Source organism: Rhopalosiphum padi, chromosome 1, assembly GCF_020882245.1.
Source record: "Rhopalosiphum padi isolate XX-2018 chromosome 1, ASM2088224v1, whole genome shotgun sequence".
NCBI lineage: Eukaryota > Metazoa > Arthropoda > Insecta > Hemiptera > Aphididae > Rhopalosiphum > Rhopalosiphum padi.
The window spans coordinates 611386-632056 of NC_083597.1; the positions used below are offsets into that span (position 1 = coordinate 611386).

The window sequence follows — 20671 nt, forward strand, 5'->3', positions numbered from 1 at the left end:
GTGTTTAATTTTTTTACTCTTTAAACTATTCCTAATTTTATAACACGAACCCATCGACTATCATTAGCGTAAGTTGGTATTGACTTGAAAGTGAATAACAACAATATACGATATAAATATATTATTCATTACATTGAAAATAAATTAACTCTTATAATATAAAATAATCTTATATAATATAATAAATGCAATGTTTTCGGCAAAAATAAATTCAACCTATAATACTTACTATATTATTAATTATTAGTTATTAGTTATTAGTTATTACTTATTAATAATAATAAATATAATAAATAAAAATAAAATATACAACACATTATTGTAAAATCAATACATTTATCATATAGTTTGGTATTGTATATAATATATACAATACCAATTTATATTACATACTTTTTAAATTATATTTTTATCATGTATAATTTGATAGAATAGGTATAAGCCGATTTAGGCAAAGAACAATTATAACAATTTTGTGATTATTATACTGCCTACAGCTTATGCATGACAAATTATAAGTATAATTTGTCATGAGCTTATATAGGTAATACATAAATGATATATTATAGTATAGCTAGGTTAGGTAAGTACCTAAGTACCTACCTAATGGATAGTGATCTAGGGCCTAGGCGATACCAGCGCTCTCTATTAACGCTCTCTTACTTAGGAACTAATAATGGCAACGGATTTTAAAAACTGTACAATTATCATCGATTATGTTACTATAATAATAATTGTAGTGTAGCTGTGTAGCGTATTAGATAACTTTTAATTGGTGTATGATTTAATTTGTATTATGTTAATGTAAATTATATTTTTACGAATAGGTATCTACAGGTTCGGTGAAAATTATATGCAACTGTTTTTGTTCCTGTTTGCTGTGTATATATAAAAAAAAATTAAAGCCTCAATATCATAATTCTTCAGGTATGTAATATATTTTTAATTAAAATAATGAATTTAATATTATGATAGATAAAAATGTTTCTGGTTAAATTTAGCCAATGTAGGGTACTTTTACCGCTAGTATCATATCAGTATTTTTTACAGCATACCTATTATAATAGGTGCGTGTACTCTAAAATAAAAAGATTTAGATAGCTATACTTATCTAGTTATCTGACTATTCTTAAACATTATTATATTTCAGTGAATTTAACTGTGTTTATTATCATTATTAGGTGTTAAAATAATACATCTACCAACTCAACTTGCTTACGAGTAATATCCACATTTAAATAAGAACTGTATAGTGTAGTAATTTACGTACTTGGTAGATATATTTAATTAAAACAAATCTTACTAATCTTATGTATACCGTATAGGTATTAATGTATTCCATATTCATGTATACAGACATTCAATATGTTCGCAAATAATAAAAACAATGTAAATTATAAATATCTTATCAGTTATCGTTGTATGGTTTAAAATGTTTAAATCTTTACTTGAAGTGGTTATATTTTTAAATATAGGACATAGGTATAGGTGTAATATAATATTACACACGAGAGAGTGTGCCTGTGTTCTATAATATGAGTTATATAAACATAGATAGATAGGCATATGTACTTAAAATTAATTAAATCTTTATTCCTAATCCGAGTACTATTGATTAAGAAGTAGGTAGGTAATGATTTGTTCATTCAACCTAACTTCATTTACATTTTAATTTTTAATAATGTTATAATTCATTTATTAAAATATATATATATATACCTAAAATTACCTATATATGTATATTCATTCAATGGTTATATACATTTATTATTTATAAATATACCACGTTAAGTCCTGATGACTACTTACATCGCGGGCAGTTGGTATGGTAGAAGTCCATATTGTATTATTGTTTAGGTATAACTAATGTGTAATATACAATCTCTATATTTAAATCTGGTGGTAAGCACAAGTACCATCATATAAAGGTACCTTACAGTCCTAACCTATTATAATCTATGTGTCTAAAGCAGATTCATGGCCATGTCGTCTGATGTCTGTCGTGTCATATTAAAGCGAAAAAATTGACGTAATACTTGAAATTTCATGGTAGAACATAGCTTGGTTGGTAAATGATGCTATGATTATCACCGCCAATCAGAACACGACGAAAGTCACTTGACACGACAGACGATGTAGGTATCTATGAACCTTTAACGTAAATATAACATGAAATACAATGAAAATGGATGCTAAAAATTCATAATTTATAAATAATATATATTTATGTTTTTAAAATCACTTTTAACTATAGAGATTAAATTTTTTTTTAAATATTAAGCTAACGCTTTGTACACTAATATATGTATATGTATATGTTTATGAAGTTATTATCATGGTGGGTTTTTTCATAGTAAATCATTACATGCTTTGAAAAATTGAAAAACTTTTACTTATTACCCTAAAATCAAAATAATGGTTATATGATATGTTAAAAATAATACGTTATCGTTATATTGTTATCTATTGTTTAATTGTATTTAAAATGTTAATTAGTGTTTATATAATTAAAAATAAAGATATTCAGTTAATATTACTAATAACTAAAAAACAATAATTTAAATACAAATGTGTAAAATCAATTAAAAGATTGGCAGTTTATTGGGTTTATTTAAAAAAAATATATTTTTCAATAATTCAGGACAATCAATCATATTATTTAGTAATTTACATAAAAGTTTCAATTTGATTTGCGCCAATCGCGGTTCTAGCGACTGTATATATAAAAAAAATATGTAAGTGCCAAGTGGTTACCGCTCCGTCGTGATTGTAACAGGCGATTTTTAACTCCGGATATTTTTACCCCCTTAATAAAAATAATCTAGGATATTTATACTCCCGGTAAAAATAACCTAGGATTTAATACCCCACCGGTAAAATTATTCAATAAGGGGTAAAAATATACTATAATATACTTACCGATTAGATTAAACTTTCTAGGATATATTTACCTCCCAGGTGAAATATAGTAGGATATTTTTACCTACTGGTAAAAATGTGTTATGAAGAACAGTATAAATATCCTAGCATATAATTTATTATATGTAATAATAAATAACGTATTTGATTATTACAATAAATAGGGTATTAACAAAGTAAAATGTATAATGATTTACCATCGCTTTAGCAAATGTTGAAGGTTTGAAGGTAATTTTGTTTATACTAAATCATTGATTAAAATATGTAAGTGCATATACTTATAAAAATAAATTTTACAAATTCTATTTTTGATAATTTTAATAATTTTTTTTTAATAATAAAATACTTAGTATGCTTTATTTTTCAAGTTTTGACAAAAGTATAATTATTAATTTTATGAGAAAAAAAGTAAAAACTACTTTTAATTAGTTAAAAAAATCAGAAATGAATTGTTTATGCTTAGTCAAAATGTTTAACAATTTAATATAAGATAAAAGATTTCATATAAGTACAAGACGTAAATACTCCATAAAGTTAGGTACCTATTTAAAAATATATAAACGAATGGGCAATTTTTTTTATCGATGTTTGAAGTTGTAATTTTGACAAAATTGTAGATTGATTTAAATAAATTTTTTTTTTTTTATACTTTTATTTGAATTATACAAAATATACAATATTTAGTATAATAAGCATAATAGAGAACAGAAATAGAAATAAATGAACAGAGGGACTTGAGTGGAGAAGCAGCCCACCGACGACACTCCGGCTTTTTTATTTATTTATTTATTTGAGGAGTAGGTCGCGACACCATTTCCTCTTAAGTCTTTTTGGGGGGTTTCCAGGCATTGGGTTGGAAAGATTTTTTGCAAGAATGTTCGAATGAACGTGAAGTGATTTGTGGTAGCGTTTGTAGAATCTAGAGGCTATTTCTTGTACAGTTAGCAGTTTTAAGTCAGTGTGTAAGGTGTGGTTCGAGACATAGAAAGGCGCATTTGTAATTAAGCGTAGAGTTTTATTTTGGACAACTTGAATTTTTTTAATATTGGATTTTTTTGCTGAACCCCAGATTTGGACACCGTATGTCCAAATAAGTTTTATCAGGCTTTTGTATAGTGTTAGTTTGGTACTGATTGAGAGTTTGGATTTAGAGTTTAAAAAGTAGTTAAGGGAACGAAGGCGAGAGTTTGGCTTAATTTTGGAGGTGTGGATATGGCGATTCCACGTTAATTTTTTGTCGAAGTTGATACCTAGGTATTTTGTGGTGAGTGAAGTAGGAATTTGGATGTTGTTGAATGTGATTTGAGGACACAGGCCTTGTTTTAGTGTGAAAGTTATGTGGCAAGATTTGGATTCATTAATTTTACTTTCCAGTTTTTACACCAGGATTCAATTTGAGTGAGGTGATATTGAAGCATGTTTGAAGCTATGAGTGGATTTTCATGAGTTGAGATAATTGCTTTATCATCAGCGTATTCTGCGACAAGGGTATTAGTGGAAGTAGGCTGGTCCGCAATAAATATGTTGAATAGCAAAGGGGCTGCAATTGCACCTTGGGGAACTCCAGCTTGAATTTCGGACTGGTCAGATAAAGAGGAGCGGTATCGTACAGCGAACTGGCGCTCGTGAAGGTAAGATTTAAAAAACAGGTAAAACGTAGGCGGAAGGATTTTCTTTAATTTGTATAGGAGACCATCGTGCCATACACGGTCGAAGGCCTGTGCGACATCAAGGAAAGCTGCGGTACAATATTGTTTTTCTCTAATGCTGATGCAATTGAGTCTGTAATCCTGTTTATTTGATGGATTGTGGAATGCTGATTTCAGAAACCAAATTGTGTATTGGGAATAGTTTCGGAATTATTAATAATTGGATTTATTCTCTTGAGGATTAATTTTTCGAGAACTTTAGAAAAAAATGGTAGGAGACTAATTGGTCTGTATGACGAGGGAGATTCAGGAGGTTTGCCGGGTTTTGGAATTAAGGAATTAATATTATAATAGAGGATTTCCATTGGAGTGGAAAATAGGTAAGGCGTAGAGTTGCGTTGAAGATATAAGTGAGGAGTATTATAGTCTTTTTGGGGAGGTTTTTGGCGATTTTAAATGTTATGAGATCAGATCCGGGAGCTTTCCTTTTTGGAAAAGTGGAGATGTAGTGTTGTACTTCAGCGGGAGAGAACGCTTTCGGAGGTAAGGACATTTGTAGAGGGGATGACAGAAATTCGTCAATTTCGTTATAGAAGGCGGGATTGTTTGTGGTAACGTGTGGCTTGAAGACCTCGGTAAGGTGGGTTTTGAAGGTTTCTGCTTTATCTACGAGTACATCATCTATGGCCCATGTGTTATCCCGTTTTTTGAGAGCTGAGTATGAGGGTTTGTCTTTTAGGGCTTTTTTGGTAGCTCTCCATAGTGAGCCGTCTTGTGATGTAAGGGAAGATAAATAGTTGGAAAACGATTCGTTTCTAAGGTTTGAGAGTAGTATTTTTAGATGTGCGGAGAGAGTGTTCATGCGTCTTCTATCCGAAGGAGATTTAAATAAATAAATTATAAAAAGAGCGCGGATTATTATTTCAATGTTGAATATTCACGATTTTTTGTCAAAACATTTTTAAGTTTAGCTCTAGCGAAATCTATTCCTGGCCCTCCTTTATAATGGATTACTTACGATCGACAGTAGATATTTTTACACACGTAAAATCTATGAATTTTAGAATATGAAACATTTATGCAACTATAAAGAAATATGCAATAAATATGCATTTTCGTTCAAATATGCAAAAATACGCAAAAAAAAATTAACCATAGAATCTACACATTACGAAACGTTGACATTTGTAATCAAAATTATTCTAGATGAATTATAGAAGAATATGCTTTTGCATATAAATCTGGGCCCTAATTATCACAAATAGACATGATTAATGAATTATGAGTTATGCAATTATCATGTTATATTATATAAAACTAACGTATACATTTTTTTTATTCGTGTATTTAACCAAAAACCAAAATCTTAGATAAGAATTCTAAACAAGCCCATGAAAATTTTGAATAAAATTATTGTTTTTCACGTTACCTACTGGCTACTAATTTAGGTTACTACAATGCTGTAGTCAGGATATATTTTTTTTTGAGGAGGGGGTACTTCATTTTTTTTTTCAAATTTATGCAATGCTAGAATATCACCTATTACTTTTGTAAATAAATTGTTTACTACACATCTACTTTTTTTACGATTACTGTTATGTTAACAAATTATGGTTCCCATACATTTAACATAACAATAATGTATTAATATTATTGCAATTGTAAACCTAAACCATATATTAATGTGTTTGTTAATATAACTATATAACTATATTAATATCATTTATCGTTATCATGGATTTTCCTTGAATTAAATAAATATATATATATTAATGATATAACTTATAAAAATATCTTTGGGTTTGTGCAAGATACTAGTATACTGTAGCTAAAAAAAAAATATTTCGGAGGGCACGTGCCCCCAGTGCCAACCCCACCCCCTGGCTATGGCACTGGGTCACTATATTACAGTCACCAATTAAATAAGTATAGCCAGTTTTCGTGTGAACATCCGTTGAATCACACTACGGCTGTCATTATTTATATTACTCTTAGGTTTATTCAATTTTTGATAATCTTGATGCAATTTTAATGTGATCCATATAAATCTTCGTGCATAATTTAGAGTTTAGATCATACAATAACTCTGTGTTTACCTAGTAGAGTTATACAGGCCTTTGAAACTAATCGAAAGAAAGTAAGTACCTATGATATATTATTTGTTGCTAAAATGGAAACTACGACATTACTATACTATTTTTATCAATAAATCTACAAAATTAAAATTTTAAAAGGTAGGTAGGTACTATATAAGTCATGAGTCTAGGGCTCGGAAGTTGATGACCTTAAAAACATTAAAAAATACCTTATAAAAATGCTGTTGCCGCCATAGAATAGGATATAATAGTGTATAATACTAGCGGTTACGGACGAACAACCGATCGACACACACACACACACACACAAACACTCGCGCGCACCAGCCGTTATTTTTATATTTATTTTTGTTTTAATTATATTTTGTGTCTTGTGAATTATATAATATTATGCAAAACAGGTATCGGCGTGTTATCTGCGGCCGCCGGCTCGCCGGTCCGCGTAGTTTAACACGGCCGCCGCAGTTTTTTTTTTTTTTTTTTTTCTCCGTCCGTCGTCGTGAGCTAGGCCGTCGTGAACAATATCTTTTTAAATATGCACGAATTGCTATTTTTTTTATAACTATTGCGTGGGCGCTAATCGCCATATATTTGTTACTATATCTATTTTATATACCGGTGTGCGAATTGCCATATTTAAATTATACTATTATCATATATTATATTCATTGTCGCAGTCGTCGTAGCATTTGCGTCTTTTTATACCTTTGTGAATATCTTTGTTGAGTGTGAATTTTTTAGTGTATATAGGTCTAGGTAGCAGCTGGCCAGCAGTGCACCGACAAGTCGTGAGTTATTTTTTATTGTTATTTATGTATTATTATTATATTATTAGGTATTGTTAACATTTACTCTGTTGAGCCAAAAGCGCTATATATTTTTTTTATTATTGTGAGGCCAGAAGGGCTTTTCTTTTCTATATTCTATATTAATTATACCAGGTTACTGCTCTAATAGCGTTTTGTTTTATATTATAATTATTGTGTTATTGAGCCAGAAGGGCCATAACTTTTTTCATTACCTAGATTTTATTATATCTATATTTTATTCTGTTTGGTCATAAGGGCTACACAGTTTTTGATATTTACTGTTTATACACTTGCAATTATTACCTAATTATTTTATATATTATTATTATATCTGGTTGTGCCGAATCGGCATTTTGGTTAGGCCTATTATTATATACATTTTTTACTTGTTGGGCCAAAAGGGCCGTAATTTGTTTATTTTATTATTATATACATTTTTTACTTGTTGGGCCAAAAGGGCCGTAATTTGTTTATTTTATTATTATATCATATTTTTACCAGATTTGATTTGAGTTACCATTATTTATTATAAAGTTACCTATTCGTCCTAGATTTAAGTATAGGTACACACTAACACATATACTATATACACACTTACACACCACCACACTACATAGCTCACTAGTATTTGCGCGGCGAACCCAACCAATTCTAGTTGAGCTATATACAATTAACACAATTTTACATAGGTCGGTCGGTGTGTTAGTATAATACTTATTAAGCGCGAAGTATTTTGGTGACCGGGCGCACGGCCTATTATTGTCCGTTCCCGGCCCGAACAAATGCAAATATGACATAAAAAATGAAATAAAAAAATTACAAATATAGTGAACGTAGACGACCAATAACCAACGTTTTAATTTTCGACATTTCGAAAATATTACGAAAAAATAATAAAATTTAGTTACAATAATATTCACTACAACACAACAACGACGACTGTAATCAGTGAGATAAAATCGGATAGTTACTAATCTTAGTCCGTGTTAATTTCAAAGTTATAAGTAAGTTATCAGCATAATGGCAATCGACAAGAAACAATAAGAAGTGAACTAATGTAAAATCATTAAAAATGACTAAAAATATGGAAAAATTACCTAAAATTGTCAAAAAATGACTAAAAGTAATAGACACCAAAAATTTAAAATAAAAATTATTTCATCAGATTCACATGCTAATGAAACTTATTTGTGGCCAGGAGAGCATTTTCTAAAAAGTTCCAAAAATAAATGCAAAATGCATCAACTTCCGAGCTCTAGCTCATGATATAGGTACAAGAGAAAAAAACCCTGTAGATGTATCCATATCACGGTATTTTCACCTAATATGTATTTAATAATTTGTGATATAATATTATAATCGTTTGGATGAAATAAACAGACAGCAAATAAAACAACTTTTATATGCGAATGCATATTTAATTACATTATAATACATTAGATCGAATAAATATTTTAAAATGTTCATAATTCACTTAAAAATTAAAATATCGTATAATAACAACCAACGAGAGAACACAGATAATGTTCTTACCTAAAAGTTTGATAATAAGTCAATTCACCCTAATGTCTAATATCAAAACTAAAAGCACACTATTGAAACTGGTGAACGAAAATATACCATGTCGTACGTGTGTAAGGCGGAGACAGCACATGTGAGTGCGACGTCCTCTTATAAGGTCATACAGTACTATGTAGTATAGTTACTAGATATATTTATGGATAATAAATAGGATGCGAATTCATATGTATTAAAAATTAAAAAATATGTACAAATATATGTATTTATTTTTATCCAAATATGCAATAAAAAATACAAAATATGTAAAAAAAAAAATATTTTTATTCTCGAAAAGAATCGCCTTGTATATTATATATTCTAATATATTTTTTACAATATTTAAATATAAGTACCAATATTAATATTATTTCTATTAATAGGTATTTTAAAAATTTGTGATGTAAATAATTACAATTTTCTTGTATATTTTTTTATTATTTTTCTTGTATTTGCATATTTGTTGTATATTTTTACGATTTTGAGTTTGACTATATATATATATTAGGTATGTGGCATATTTTGATACATTTTAGTTCATAAAATGCTTCGCTCTTATTATAAGATATATTAAGAAATTTAATTCCTGCCTTGGAGGTATATATCTCCTACAACGCCTAGTCTACTTTAAACTGATCGGTTATTATAAGCTAGAACATTTTTACGGGGCAGGGGGGCAAATATATCATAGTAGGTTCATATTCACACAGTAAGTATGTCCTAGTATATTATAAACTTTTCCCATTTATACCGAAGACTGGTTTTCGTGTCGGCGAATCGGGCCTGAATCCGCTCCGTTGTACATTGTGTGTTTAATTTTAATTCAATGATATATCAATGAATACGAAAAACAATTTTAGCGGAAACAGTTAGCCTATATTACTAAATGATAATGGTTTGTTAATATAGCTATTAAATTAATTTATTTTAATTTTAGTATTATAGTAGTATTTAATATAACTTTTTCGGAAAATAATATATATATTATTTCATTATTATAAATTATAATAATATATAATTATAGGTACCATATTATTATATATTACCTTAAGTAACTAAAAATGTAATATCATCTTTATGTGAATACCATAAGACAGTAAATATATAAATATATAGTAGGTATCTATAAATAGATAATATTTTAAAATTAATCAAAAATGTTATTGCGTATAGTAAAATTCATAATAATATAAAATACATAAAAGTTTAAGCTCCTACGAATAATGTTTTTAAATTATAACAAAATAATCAACATATCGTTATTTATCGTTTTAAAAGTAATTTTGTGCAGATTGGAACTTAAAATGTCTATCAAAAATAATTGTTTTTAAATGATTTTATTTTTTAAATATGAACTTTTTATGAGGAATTTTGACAGAATAGTTAAGTTATTTTAGATGAGACTGTAGTACTGATAATGGACTATTTATTTACAACAATATTGTATTCAATATTCATATACTATATATAAATTTTTCCGCATTAATTTATACACCACCAGGGATTTGTGTAACCCCTCCCCAACGAAAATGTTTTCTGGGTACGGGCTTGCAGTGAGTTACATACATCATACATGTAGGTTTACTATATAACGAATAATTTAATAATTTTTGATTTAATATCATTAAATTTAATATAAATTATACTATAATACTTTAATACCAATTAGAATTATGTTTGAAAATTAATTAAATAATTTTATTTGATTAATAACGATTTCAAGTTGTTTGAATACATTTTTATTGGGAATATAATATTTGAAATCATTTGAATCATTTTTATTTGACTACACATTTATTTACATAATTATAGATAAAATGTAGTCCAAAACTGATCATAATAGGTACCTAAATAATTTATAATACTATGTGTAAAATTAACAGTTGTTGAAGGGTTAAATACATCAAATGGTACAATTGGGTTATTAATATATTATAAATCGACTTTAATGATTGTGGTAGAATTTGTCTAGACATAATCTATAATAGTGTTTTTATTATTTTTTATACAATTTAATTGAGAAAGATTTAATAAAACTAATTGGTTATCAAAATAAGAGTAAAAATTTGAAAAATTTACTGACGGTAAGTTAAAATCGGCAAATAGTAAGAAATTAGCTTGATGGTATTTTTTATACAACGATATAACTTAATCAAAATAAGTACTCTCTCTCTATATATATTTATATATATATTCAATGGACTTTGGAAAATACTATAGATACACAGTACACACAGAGCTAATAGACAATATTAGAATAATAATAGTAAGAGTTTAAACTTTACAAGTTTAAATAATACTAAATTTTATGTAGTATTATTTTCAATTAAGATGTGCTTTGAATGAAAATTATTACGATCAGTGATATGTACCCACACCACCGCCTTTAGAATAAACTTGTTTGAGTTGTTCTATTTATAATATCTGATTAGTAACCTATAAAATATACCTAACCTAACCTAACCTAACCTGATTATTAATCACTAATCAGTGTTTACATATCAATATATCATAATTATAAAAAGCTAATTCCGATGTCATAAAATTATCTGTAAGTCAGTTTTCAGTGAATATAAAAACATCATGTCATGCTGTAATGTACAGGAAATTTGAGATTTTAAATACGACAATTTATTAATTAAACTAAGAACGTTTTGATAGTATAAATTAAAGTTGTTGTGTGGTGTATTTTTCAGATTTTTGTTGTGCTAATGATTTTTAGGATACATTTGATATATTTAATAATTAAATTTTGTTCACCTTTTCCTCTGCGATTTTGTTGTGCTGTTCTGAGATTTGCCATTTCATCTCACTGTTTGATTGTTTTATCCGAAAAAATGTAAACATTTGACCTTTTAATGAGTTTTTTTTTAAGTTTTTGCACACTTAAAATAGTGAATACATTTGATTTCTTTGTTTTTTTGGATGATGGTTTATCAAGAGTAGTTGATTTAATTCTTCTAAAACTGGAAAATGTAAAATTTTCAATATTCTCGTTCAAGTTTGTAAAAATATAAAATAATATAATATATAATATATAAATATATAATATATAAATATATAATATATAATATATAATATATTATTTAATATATTCCAAATTACTTTTATTCTCATTTTCAGGTTAGGTTAAATAATATAATATTATTTTATTTTACTTGTCTATTTATTAACTCTTCAATAATATCGTGTTCAAATGAAGAATGTTGAATTTGGGTTTTATTTTTTTATGTTATAAACTTATAAGTACATGGTGTCACATGAAGATTTACCCATTGCAATATCTCTTGAAATAATGATGATATCATAGTTATATTTTTTTTAAAGATTCACAGAGACGAAGACTACAAGTATTTCATATTTAAATTTAATTTAAATTTTTGATAAAAAAGTTAAAAAAAATTTTTTATTTAATTATTTCAAAAAAAAAAAATCAGTAATTTTGTAGTTTATTTTTCTAAAAATGTTTACTAAAACATTAAATTAAATTAAAATATTAAACACTTGTAGTCCTTATCCCTGTGATTCTCATAAAAAAAAAAAAAATTATAAGATCTCCATTATTTCAGGATATATCGCAATGGGTAAATATTCACGGGACATCTTGTAAATAATTCGTTTTTCAATATTTACAATTTTTAATTTAAGATTTCAACTTTACTCTATTATAATAGAAATATTTTTAAATAATTCATTATATCATTTTTCTAGTTGGTTGAATTTTTCAATATAAGAATTTAAAGAAGATATGTTTTTTTTAATGTTTTACGTTTTGCGATATTTTTTATGAGATCATCAAGTTTTTTTGCTATTATATTTTGAACAAAAAGTACTATATTATTTTTGATATTTAACTTTAACTTAGTACATGCATGTGATGACTGTGAAAATTGAACTAATTACTAATTAAATATTTAGAATGAGAATTTAATTTGCAGTTTTTCGATATAAAAAATCAAATTTCAGACAAGTAGTTAAGTACTAAACAGCAAGTATTCAAAGTTTAGATGTCTGGTATTATAGTGGTCCAATATTTTACGGGTTGTCTTTATATGTGATTGAAATAAGGAATTAAAAATGTATGCCGTTATTAAGCAAAATTAAAAACTTAAAATATAATACTGATAAAAATAATATTTTTTCCAAAAATGTCTTTTTGTAACATCTTAAAATTATGTAAAAAGAGGAAGAAGTTGGAAATTGCTCTCCTGTATAGTAGGAGTTGAGCGTACTTCGCCACTGTCATGGACACCGGTGTGTTCAATTTTAATTTAATGATAAATCATTATAATGTATACGATAAAAAACAATACTGGGCAAATATAGTCTAACTTTTTGGGGACCAAAGTTACCAAACAATTATTTTAATAATAAAATTAAAATACTAGCCAATATTTTTATATTTTTTAATATTTCCCGATTATTTTATAAAGTACTGAACATTTTTCAATTTGAATTTCTCAAAAGCACTAAATAGATTCAAATTTATACTAGGATCCACCATCTAAGTTGATAATCAAAACATTTTTTTTACTAAAAAACATCTTTAGATAATAAAAAATGAATAAATAGCAAATCATCGATGTAAAATCAATATATTTATCGTACAGTTAGGATACTCAGAATATATATTATTTTTAAAAATGTTGATAGTTTTTTTAAATAATGGATGTTGTAATAAGTGTTAATATATTTATAATAATAATACATAATACCTTTAGTAGATAACGATAAGTATGTATTATAAATAATAATTAGGTATAGTGAATAAAATTTAAATTACAATAATCAAAGATATTTTATAGCAATTTTTAATTTTTTCAGGTTTACTTATTAATGATAAAAATCTAAAAATTCAAAACTATTTATCAAAAATGTTTTCAGTAAATAAACGTATGCTGCGAATGAAATTTCATTATTTTCTGTATATGGGTGGTAAGTATAAGTGTTTAGCAATATATCAATCAATATTTTTAAATAATATTTTATTTACAATGATATCTAACAATTTTGTAATTACATTTATGTAGGTTTATAAGATATGAATAAATATTATTGCTAACTAGTTTAATCTCGTGTAGGTTATACGAGTAGAAACTAAAATTATATAAACTAAAGAATAAAGATATATTAAATGCAAATATGCATGTTAAAAGTGGCCAATTATAAACATAAAATTATGAAATAATATGTAGGTACCAAACAGAGTCATAGCGAGGATTGCCCCTAGCCATTTAATATATTTCCGTCCTTATAAATGTTTAATCCCCCCACAAGCACACACAACTTTTTACTTGGTTTCAAATAAAATATAGATGTTTGAATCATAATTCAATTTTTTTTTTAATTATTGCTTTTTAAATGTGTCAACAAACTAAAGTTTTTACATTATTTCAATTAAAATTTAATCGATAATAAATAAAAACCAATAAACACGAGTAGCAATAGCGATTTCTTAAATACCTAATGAACATTTTAATTTTTATATGTGTATAATTATTTTTTCAAAACCTAGATTACACCTTATATTAATGTAAGTAAATTCATTTAATTTTGCATAGTGACAATAATAAACAACTTACCGTATAATTTCTTCTAGAACTTCCTTTTATGACTTAATACAATATAAATTATTAAACATTGAAATATTAATTTATTGGCGGGAGTTAAATTTTGAATCATATTTTTAATTTTAACTTGGAACTTGTATTTAATAATAACAATTTAAATCAATTTTCAAAACTATTACTAATACCCGGAGTAATATTATAATTTATAATGTTATATATTATTTTATATCGTAAGCTGTCTGTAATATTTTTATACTGTTTACCTATATTGTGTACTATTTAATGGTAATCTATCTTGAATAGCCTAAAATGTCCCTATATTTATGATTTATATCGATATATAGTATAACTACTTTGCTATATTTTATTTTGGTTTATCAAATATAACATACAATACGCAGTGCATAGTCATTTGTGAGGTAACGAAGTTCGGCATTACAAAAATTTAGATAAAACAAACGAAACTGTGATTTTCTTGAAAATATTGTAGTACTTACTACAAATATCGATGTAACAAACTCTCGATATAACAAACTTTTTTCTTGGTCTCTTGAAACTCGTTATACCATGAATTGTCAGTTGATTGTAAATGGCTAGGTACCTTTTCATACATTTGAAAATTAGTGTCTTATTTCAAGTAATCATCGTAAAATTTAAACTATTAGATTATTAACATTGCATTGTAACTTATAAGTAATTAAAAATTCAGAAATGAAGACATAAATAAAACAATTATTTATTATAAGAATGTAAGAAAAATGAAAGTATACAGAGGTTAGGTAAGTTAGAGATCGGATTTATATGCAAGGGTTTAAAATGTTAGTGTTTCAAATTTAATTTAATTGATTTGATAAATAAAATTTTTCTTTGCATAGAATTGTCTACTTGGATAAGGGTTACCTATGAGCTATGATATATATTGTTTATATTGTGTAGGACATAGGTAATGAACGCATGTAAAATCCCGGAAATTAAATAAATCCCGGTCCGTAGGATTACTGATTTATTCCATATTTGTACGGTCTGTGAAATTATTTTCCGGGCATTTATGGTGCCCCATCAAAACATGTAGGCTTACATAACTGTACCTAGTAATTTGATTATATAGGTTGATAAGTACTATAATTTATGCCTCTTTTCCAATTATGTTGATTTGATTATAGTTCCATATTTTTACATTTTAGTTTTAGATAGCCCACAATAAACCTTTATTCACCAACTTATGGATTAAATAACAACTTTGGTTTTTCAGGTATTGCTTCTATCGTAGGATTTTCACCGACCATAGCTAAACAAATGGGCTATTCACCGATGTTAGTTGGTTATCTTTACACATATTTATCTATTTTAGCCTTTTTAGTCAAGCCTATTATTGGATTAATAGTTGATAAATTTCCCGTGAAAAGAATTACGTTTCTAGTATTTGTTTTGACGTGTGGCTTAGCCGCATTTGTGTTAAACTTTATTCAGAAACTACCAACGGAAACGGCTGCCATTTTAAGTTGCAACACCACAACAGTATTAGACGTTTGTTCAAACGTTGACGGTCAGTTGCCTAAATGCGACGACAGTTTAAAAAAACTCATAGCAAATAATTCTATGTCAATTACATGTCAAGTGCGTTATAAATTAGTAAAATTTTACGATAATTTTAAAACGGTGTTTTACGTATTTTATTATGTAGTATTATCTACGAGTTTAAGACCTACATATTGAATATTATAATTTAAAATAAATTAAAAAGTTTAAATTATGATTGCATTGACGATATATTTTTTCTATATTCTTTTTAGTTGTATTGTCAACCAGATAAATCATTTTTGGATGAGATATGTAAATCTTGGAGTATGGATTATTGTGTACCACAATACAACATGAATACAAACAATAATTTTGCACATTTCAATGTATCATTGTTTAACAATTTGAGAGATCAGGTAAATTGTAAATTTTATGTTATTGTATCAAAAATTGTTATAAGTTTATAAAATTATAATTAAGTACAGGGGTTGTCTGGGAGTACTTAATCAGCCCGGGTGGAGAAGATTTAAGTGGCCAAAAATGTATTGTTAGTATCTATGTTCAAAATATTTGCCACTCACTGCGCTCAATTATGGCTAATTTTATAACCAATGCGTATATATATTATAAAGGTCCTTGCATTTATAGACTTTTTTATATCAAATACAATTATTGCAGCATATAAATTCATCAAATATATTATTACCACAAAATAGTGTTTCACATTAATCGATTATAATATGTGAAAAATTCTTATTTATGGATGAATGATATATTAAATAATATATATAATTTGTTCATTTTAATTTATAAATTTAATATTTGTTGCATTATGGTGGATGAGTCTTTTAAATATTTTACTACTTCAGGGTTTCAAACACATATATTCCATGCAACAACCCTTTTTCTACAGACATTAAAAACAGAGACTCCAAATTTTTCTGAGTTAAATGTAATCTTAATCTATTTTTTATTAATTTCAGCTTATTAAACGTCTGTTCGCAGTTAACTTTTGTAACTGATACAGTTAAAACAATTTATATGCTTCACATAGTAAAATAAAAGCAGACACATACAAATTTAAGTTGTATATCAAACTATAAACATAATGTAAGCAATTTTTTTAATCGTGATTACTGAAAACTACATTACATAAAACCATAAGCAACAATTATTAATCATGATTAAATAAACATTGTAAATAAAACGAATATCTACGCCATCGATCTTGTAAGGAAACATCGATCCAATTTTAAATCATTTTTTTCCTAGGTTTCGGGTTCCAAGTATATTGGTTTTGTTCTTTTCTATACAGAATTCGATAAGTTTGGGTATACTTTTGAAAAATGTTGAAGTTCTAGTTTTAATCAATCACGATCTATGTTACAAGATATGCTAATTCTTTTAAAGCAGCTTTTGGTATATTTAGTATAGAATGACAATATTCTTAGGTACTATAAATTAAATATCAGCTATTAATTTCTTATTAACTGAAAAACTGCTGTTGAAACTTTCTTTAATTTGATCTAATATAACTCGAAAAGTATTTAATCTGAATTTTTCTAAAATTATAGTCACAAAATTTTTATATAAGAGTTTAAATTTAAAATTTTAATAATTTTCAAATAATTTTGTAATTAAAAATCCATGAAATTAATTCAGCCTACTATATTACTAATAATAAAATAAATTTATTTTCCTGATAATAATATCAAAAAACATAACATGAAATATACTTATTAGTTATTGCCTTATTGGTATAGGCTGATATATCGTTTCTGCTCAGAATCTTTTTTCGTAATCTATGGTGATTGAATGAAAATTTAACACATCCATCAGGGTCATCAATTATTATTATTATTATTATTATTATTATTATTTTCATAATGTTACATGTTGTTTAAGTTATTTGTATTTTTTTACTATATATACGTTATTAGATAGAAAACAATTACGGGTTTGAAGTAAAATTGGTGCAATTCAAAGAAACTCAAGTATTTTTTCCTACATGTCTAAAACCAGTGAGCACTCGATGTAAGATAGACTGTTCGAATGATGTTATAATGGAATTAGCTACCACTACAGTATTTGAAGGAAGCATTTTCGGCTTACATCAGTTCTGGGAATATTTCATTGTTATGAGTTTATTTTGGATTAGTCAAGCAATAACTTGGAGTCTTCAAGACCCAATTTGCCTTGATCTCTTAGGTGATTGTTTTATATTTTAAAGTTGACTATATATAATTTATCTCACAAAAATGAAAAAATAAGTTACGATTTAGAGAACGTAAAGTGCAGTGTATATTGTCACACTATTGGTAAAATTTATAATATATAGTCATGCAAATATAATATTTTAATCTGTGCTATTATTGTTATTTTATTCAGGAACTAGACTTGAAGATTACGGTAAACAAAGGTGTTGGGGATCTATTAGTTGGGGACTCTTCTCGATATTTGGTGGAGCACTTGTTGATTATTTTAGTGATAGTGATATTCACAAGAACTACTTACCAATTTACTATCTGTGTCTTTTAATCATATTGTGTGATTTTATGGTAGCTTATAAAATAAAAGTAAGTTTTTCATATTTATTGCATTTCGTTACCAATAATTAGTGTTATATGACATCATAAATATGTACTCTATGACATTTGAAATTTGAATTGTAGACTGTAGAAATTTAGTAATATTAAACCTTCAACTATATGATAATAAATTATTTTTTTTTTATGTTTACACGATTTATTGAAGATAACTGAGACAATTGGATCTAAAAATACACTATCAGACATATTCAAATTAATAACTAATATAAATATTGTAATATTCTTTATATGGATCATATTGATGGGTGTTTGTACATCTATGGTGTGGAATTACCTTTTTTGGTAATATACTTAATTTTATATTTAAAAATGTTATTTCAATGTTTAACATTAAATAATTATTTTTTGATTTTGTTAAAAAAACTATTACCTATTCATAATATAGTTTTTAAAGTCATTTATTTGTAGCTTATACGTTATGGATTTAACTTTTTTGTTTTATAGGTATATGGAGGATTTAACTCAGAAGTATCACAGTGAAAATCAATTGTGGATAAAAACATTGCAGGGATCAGCCATTGGAATTCAATGTATTGGTGGTGAAATGCCATTTTTATTTTTTTCTGGTTGGATTATTAAACGAATTGGTCATACAAATTGCATGGCCTTAGGTCTTTTCACTTTTGCTATTAGGTTTTACTTGTATTCTATTATAACTAACCCTATTTGGATACTGCCAATTGAATTCACCAATGGCATAACATTCGGATTGTGTCACGCTGTAATGATGGAATACGCAAAAATCGTTGCTCCTGTAAGTGCTATCACCACTGTGGTAGGATTTTCTGGAGCCCTATTTGAAGGTGTAGGTATGTATATGTGTCCAAGTGTTTATGATATTAGATCGATGGTCATTTATTGAATTATTGATTCATTTTAACTGCGTGGTAGATATTTTTATATTTACATATAATTTTTTAAACCTATATTATGATATATTATGACTAACAAAATGTGTTTCTGGTGTATAAAGTTTATCTTGATTAACTTAATAAATCATTAATTATACTTTATAACTATAATCGATGCATAAATATAGAAAAATAATAATATTGTGTCATTAAATAATTGAAAAATTACTTACCTTCAAATAGTAACCACATTATCTATATCAACACTATAAGATATTGTTGATCTTAAAATAGCTACATGAAGTTTTTAAAAATATGTTTTCTAACTAAATCAGTAGATACATTTATGACACTAACTATAAATTTAATATTTTACAATCTATATAGAATATATATAGGTACATAATATTATTAGAACACTCATATATACCATCATAGATTATATTAAAGTTTATTAATACAATTATTAACTTATTTTTTGTTCATCCAGCATATTTAATTGAAAATAATTAGTAAATAATTTTGAATAATAATATGGTTAACTGATAATTTATTGTTTATGGAATATTCAATTGATTGTTTTTATCAATAAATATTTTATTTTATTATGTAGAAATAATCTATAATCATGTTTGTAATATTCACGAGACTATGAGCCTATGTATTTAATGCTATTTATAAATTCTTTTTTTAGGTATATCTTTAGGTGGTTTGATAGGTGGATTTTTTTACGAAAAATTTGGAGGAGAATCAACATTTAAGTTATTTTCTTGCGGTTCCTTATTGATGGGTATTCTTCATGTATTATTTATTGTGTTCAGTAAGAAAAATATAAAAGGAGAAGGTACCATAAATTGAAATTATATTTGTATAAGCTTAAACTACTAAATTTAATGTTTTTACCAAACACTTATAAATAACAATGTTAAGTAATTTATATATATTTATAAATACCTTAAATAATTTTTAATGATATATAATTTATAAGCTATACTACTAAATTTTTTTTTATGATTTATAGTTTGAACTTTACTATAAATATTAATTAAAAAAATAGTTTTAATGTATTAATTATTAATTTGTATTTCAA

General features: G+C 26.2%; 1 protein-coding gene and 1 pseudogene across 1 annotated transcript; one reads left to right on the forward strand and one right to left on the reverse strand.

Moving 5' to 3' along the window:
• Nucleotides 1-693: 693 nt before the first annotated feature.
• On the forward strand, nucleotides 694-20569 carry LOC132917310 (major facilitator superfamily domain-containing protein 6-like). Its single transcript, XM_060978004.1, has 9 exons — nucleotides 694-927; nucleotides 13855-13965; nucleotides 15853-16217; nucleotides 16394-16537; nucleotides 18062-18329; nucleotides 18510-18697; nucleotides 18876-19012; nucleotides 19175-19539; nucleotides 20276-20569. The coding sequence occupies exons 2-9, from the start codon at nucleotides 13905-13907 to the stop codon at nucleotides 20437-20439; spliced, it is 1692 nt and encodes a 563-aa protein (XP_060833987.1). The 5' UTR covers nucleotides 694-927; nucleotides 13855-13904; the 3' UTR covers nucleotides 20440-20569.
• LOC132918601 (uncharacterized) lies at nucleotides 11723-12768 on the reverse strand (annotated as a pseudogene).
• Nucleotides 20570-20671: the final 102 nt, after the last annotated feature.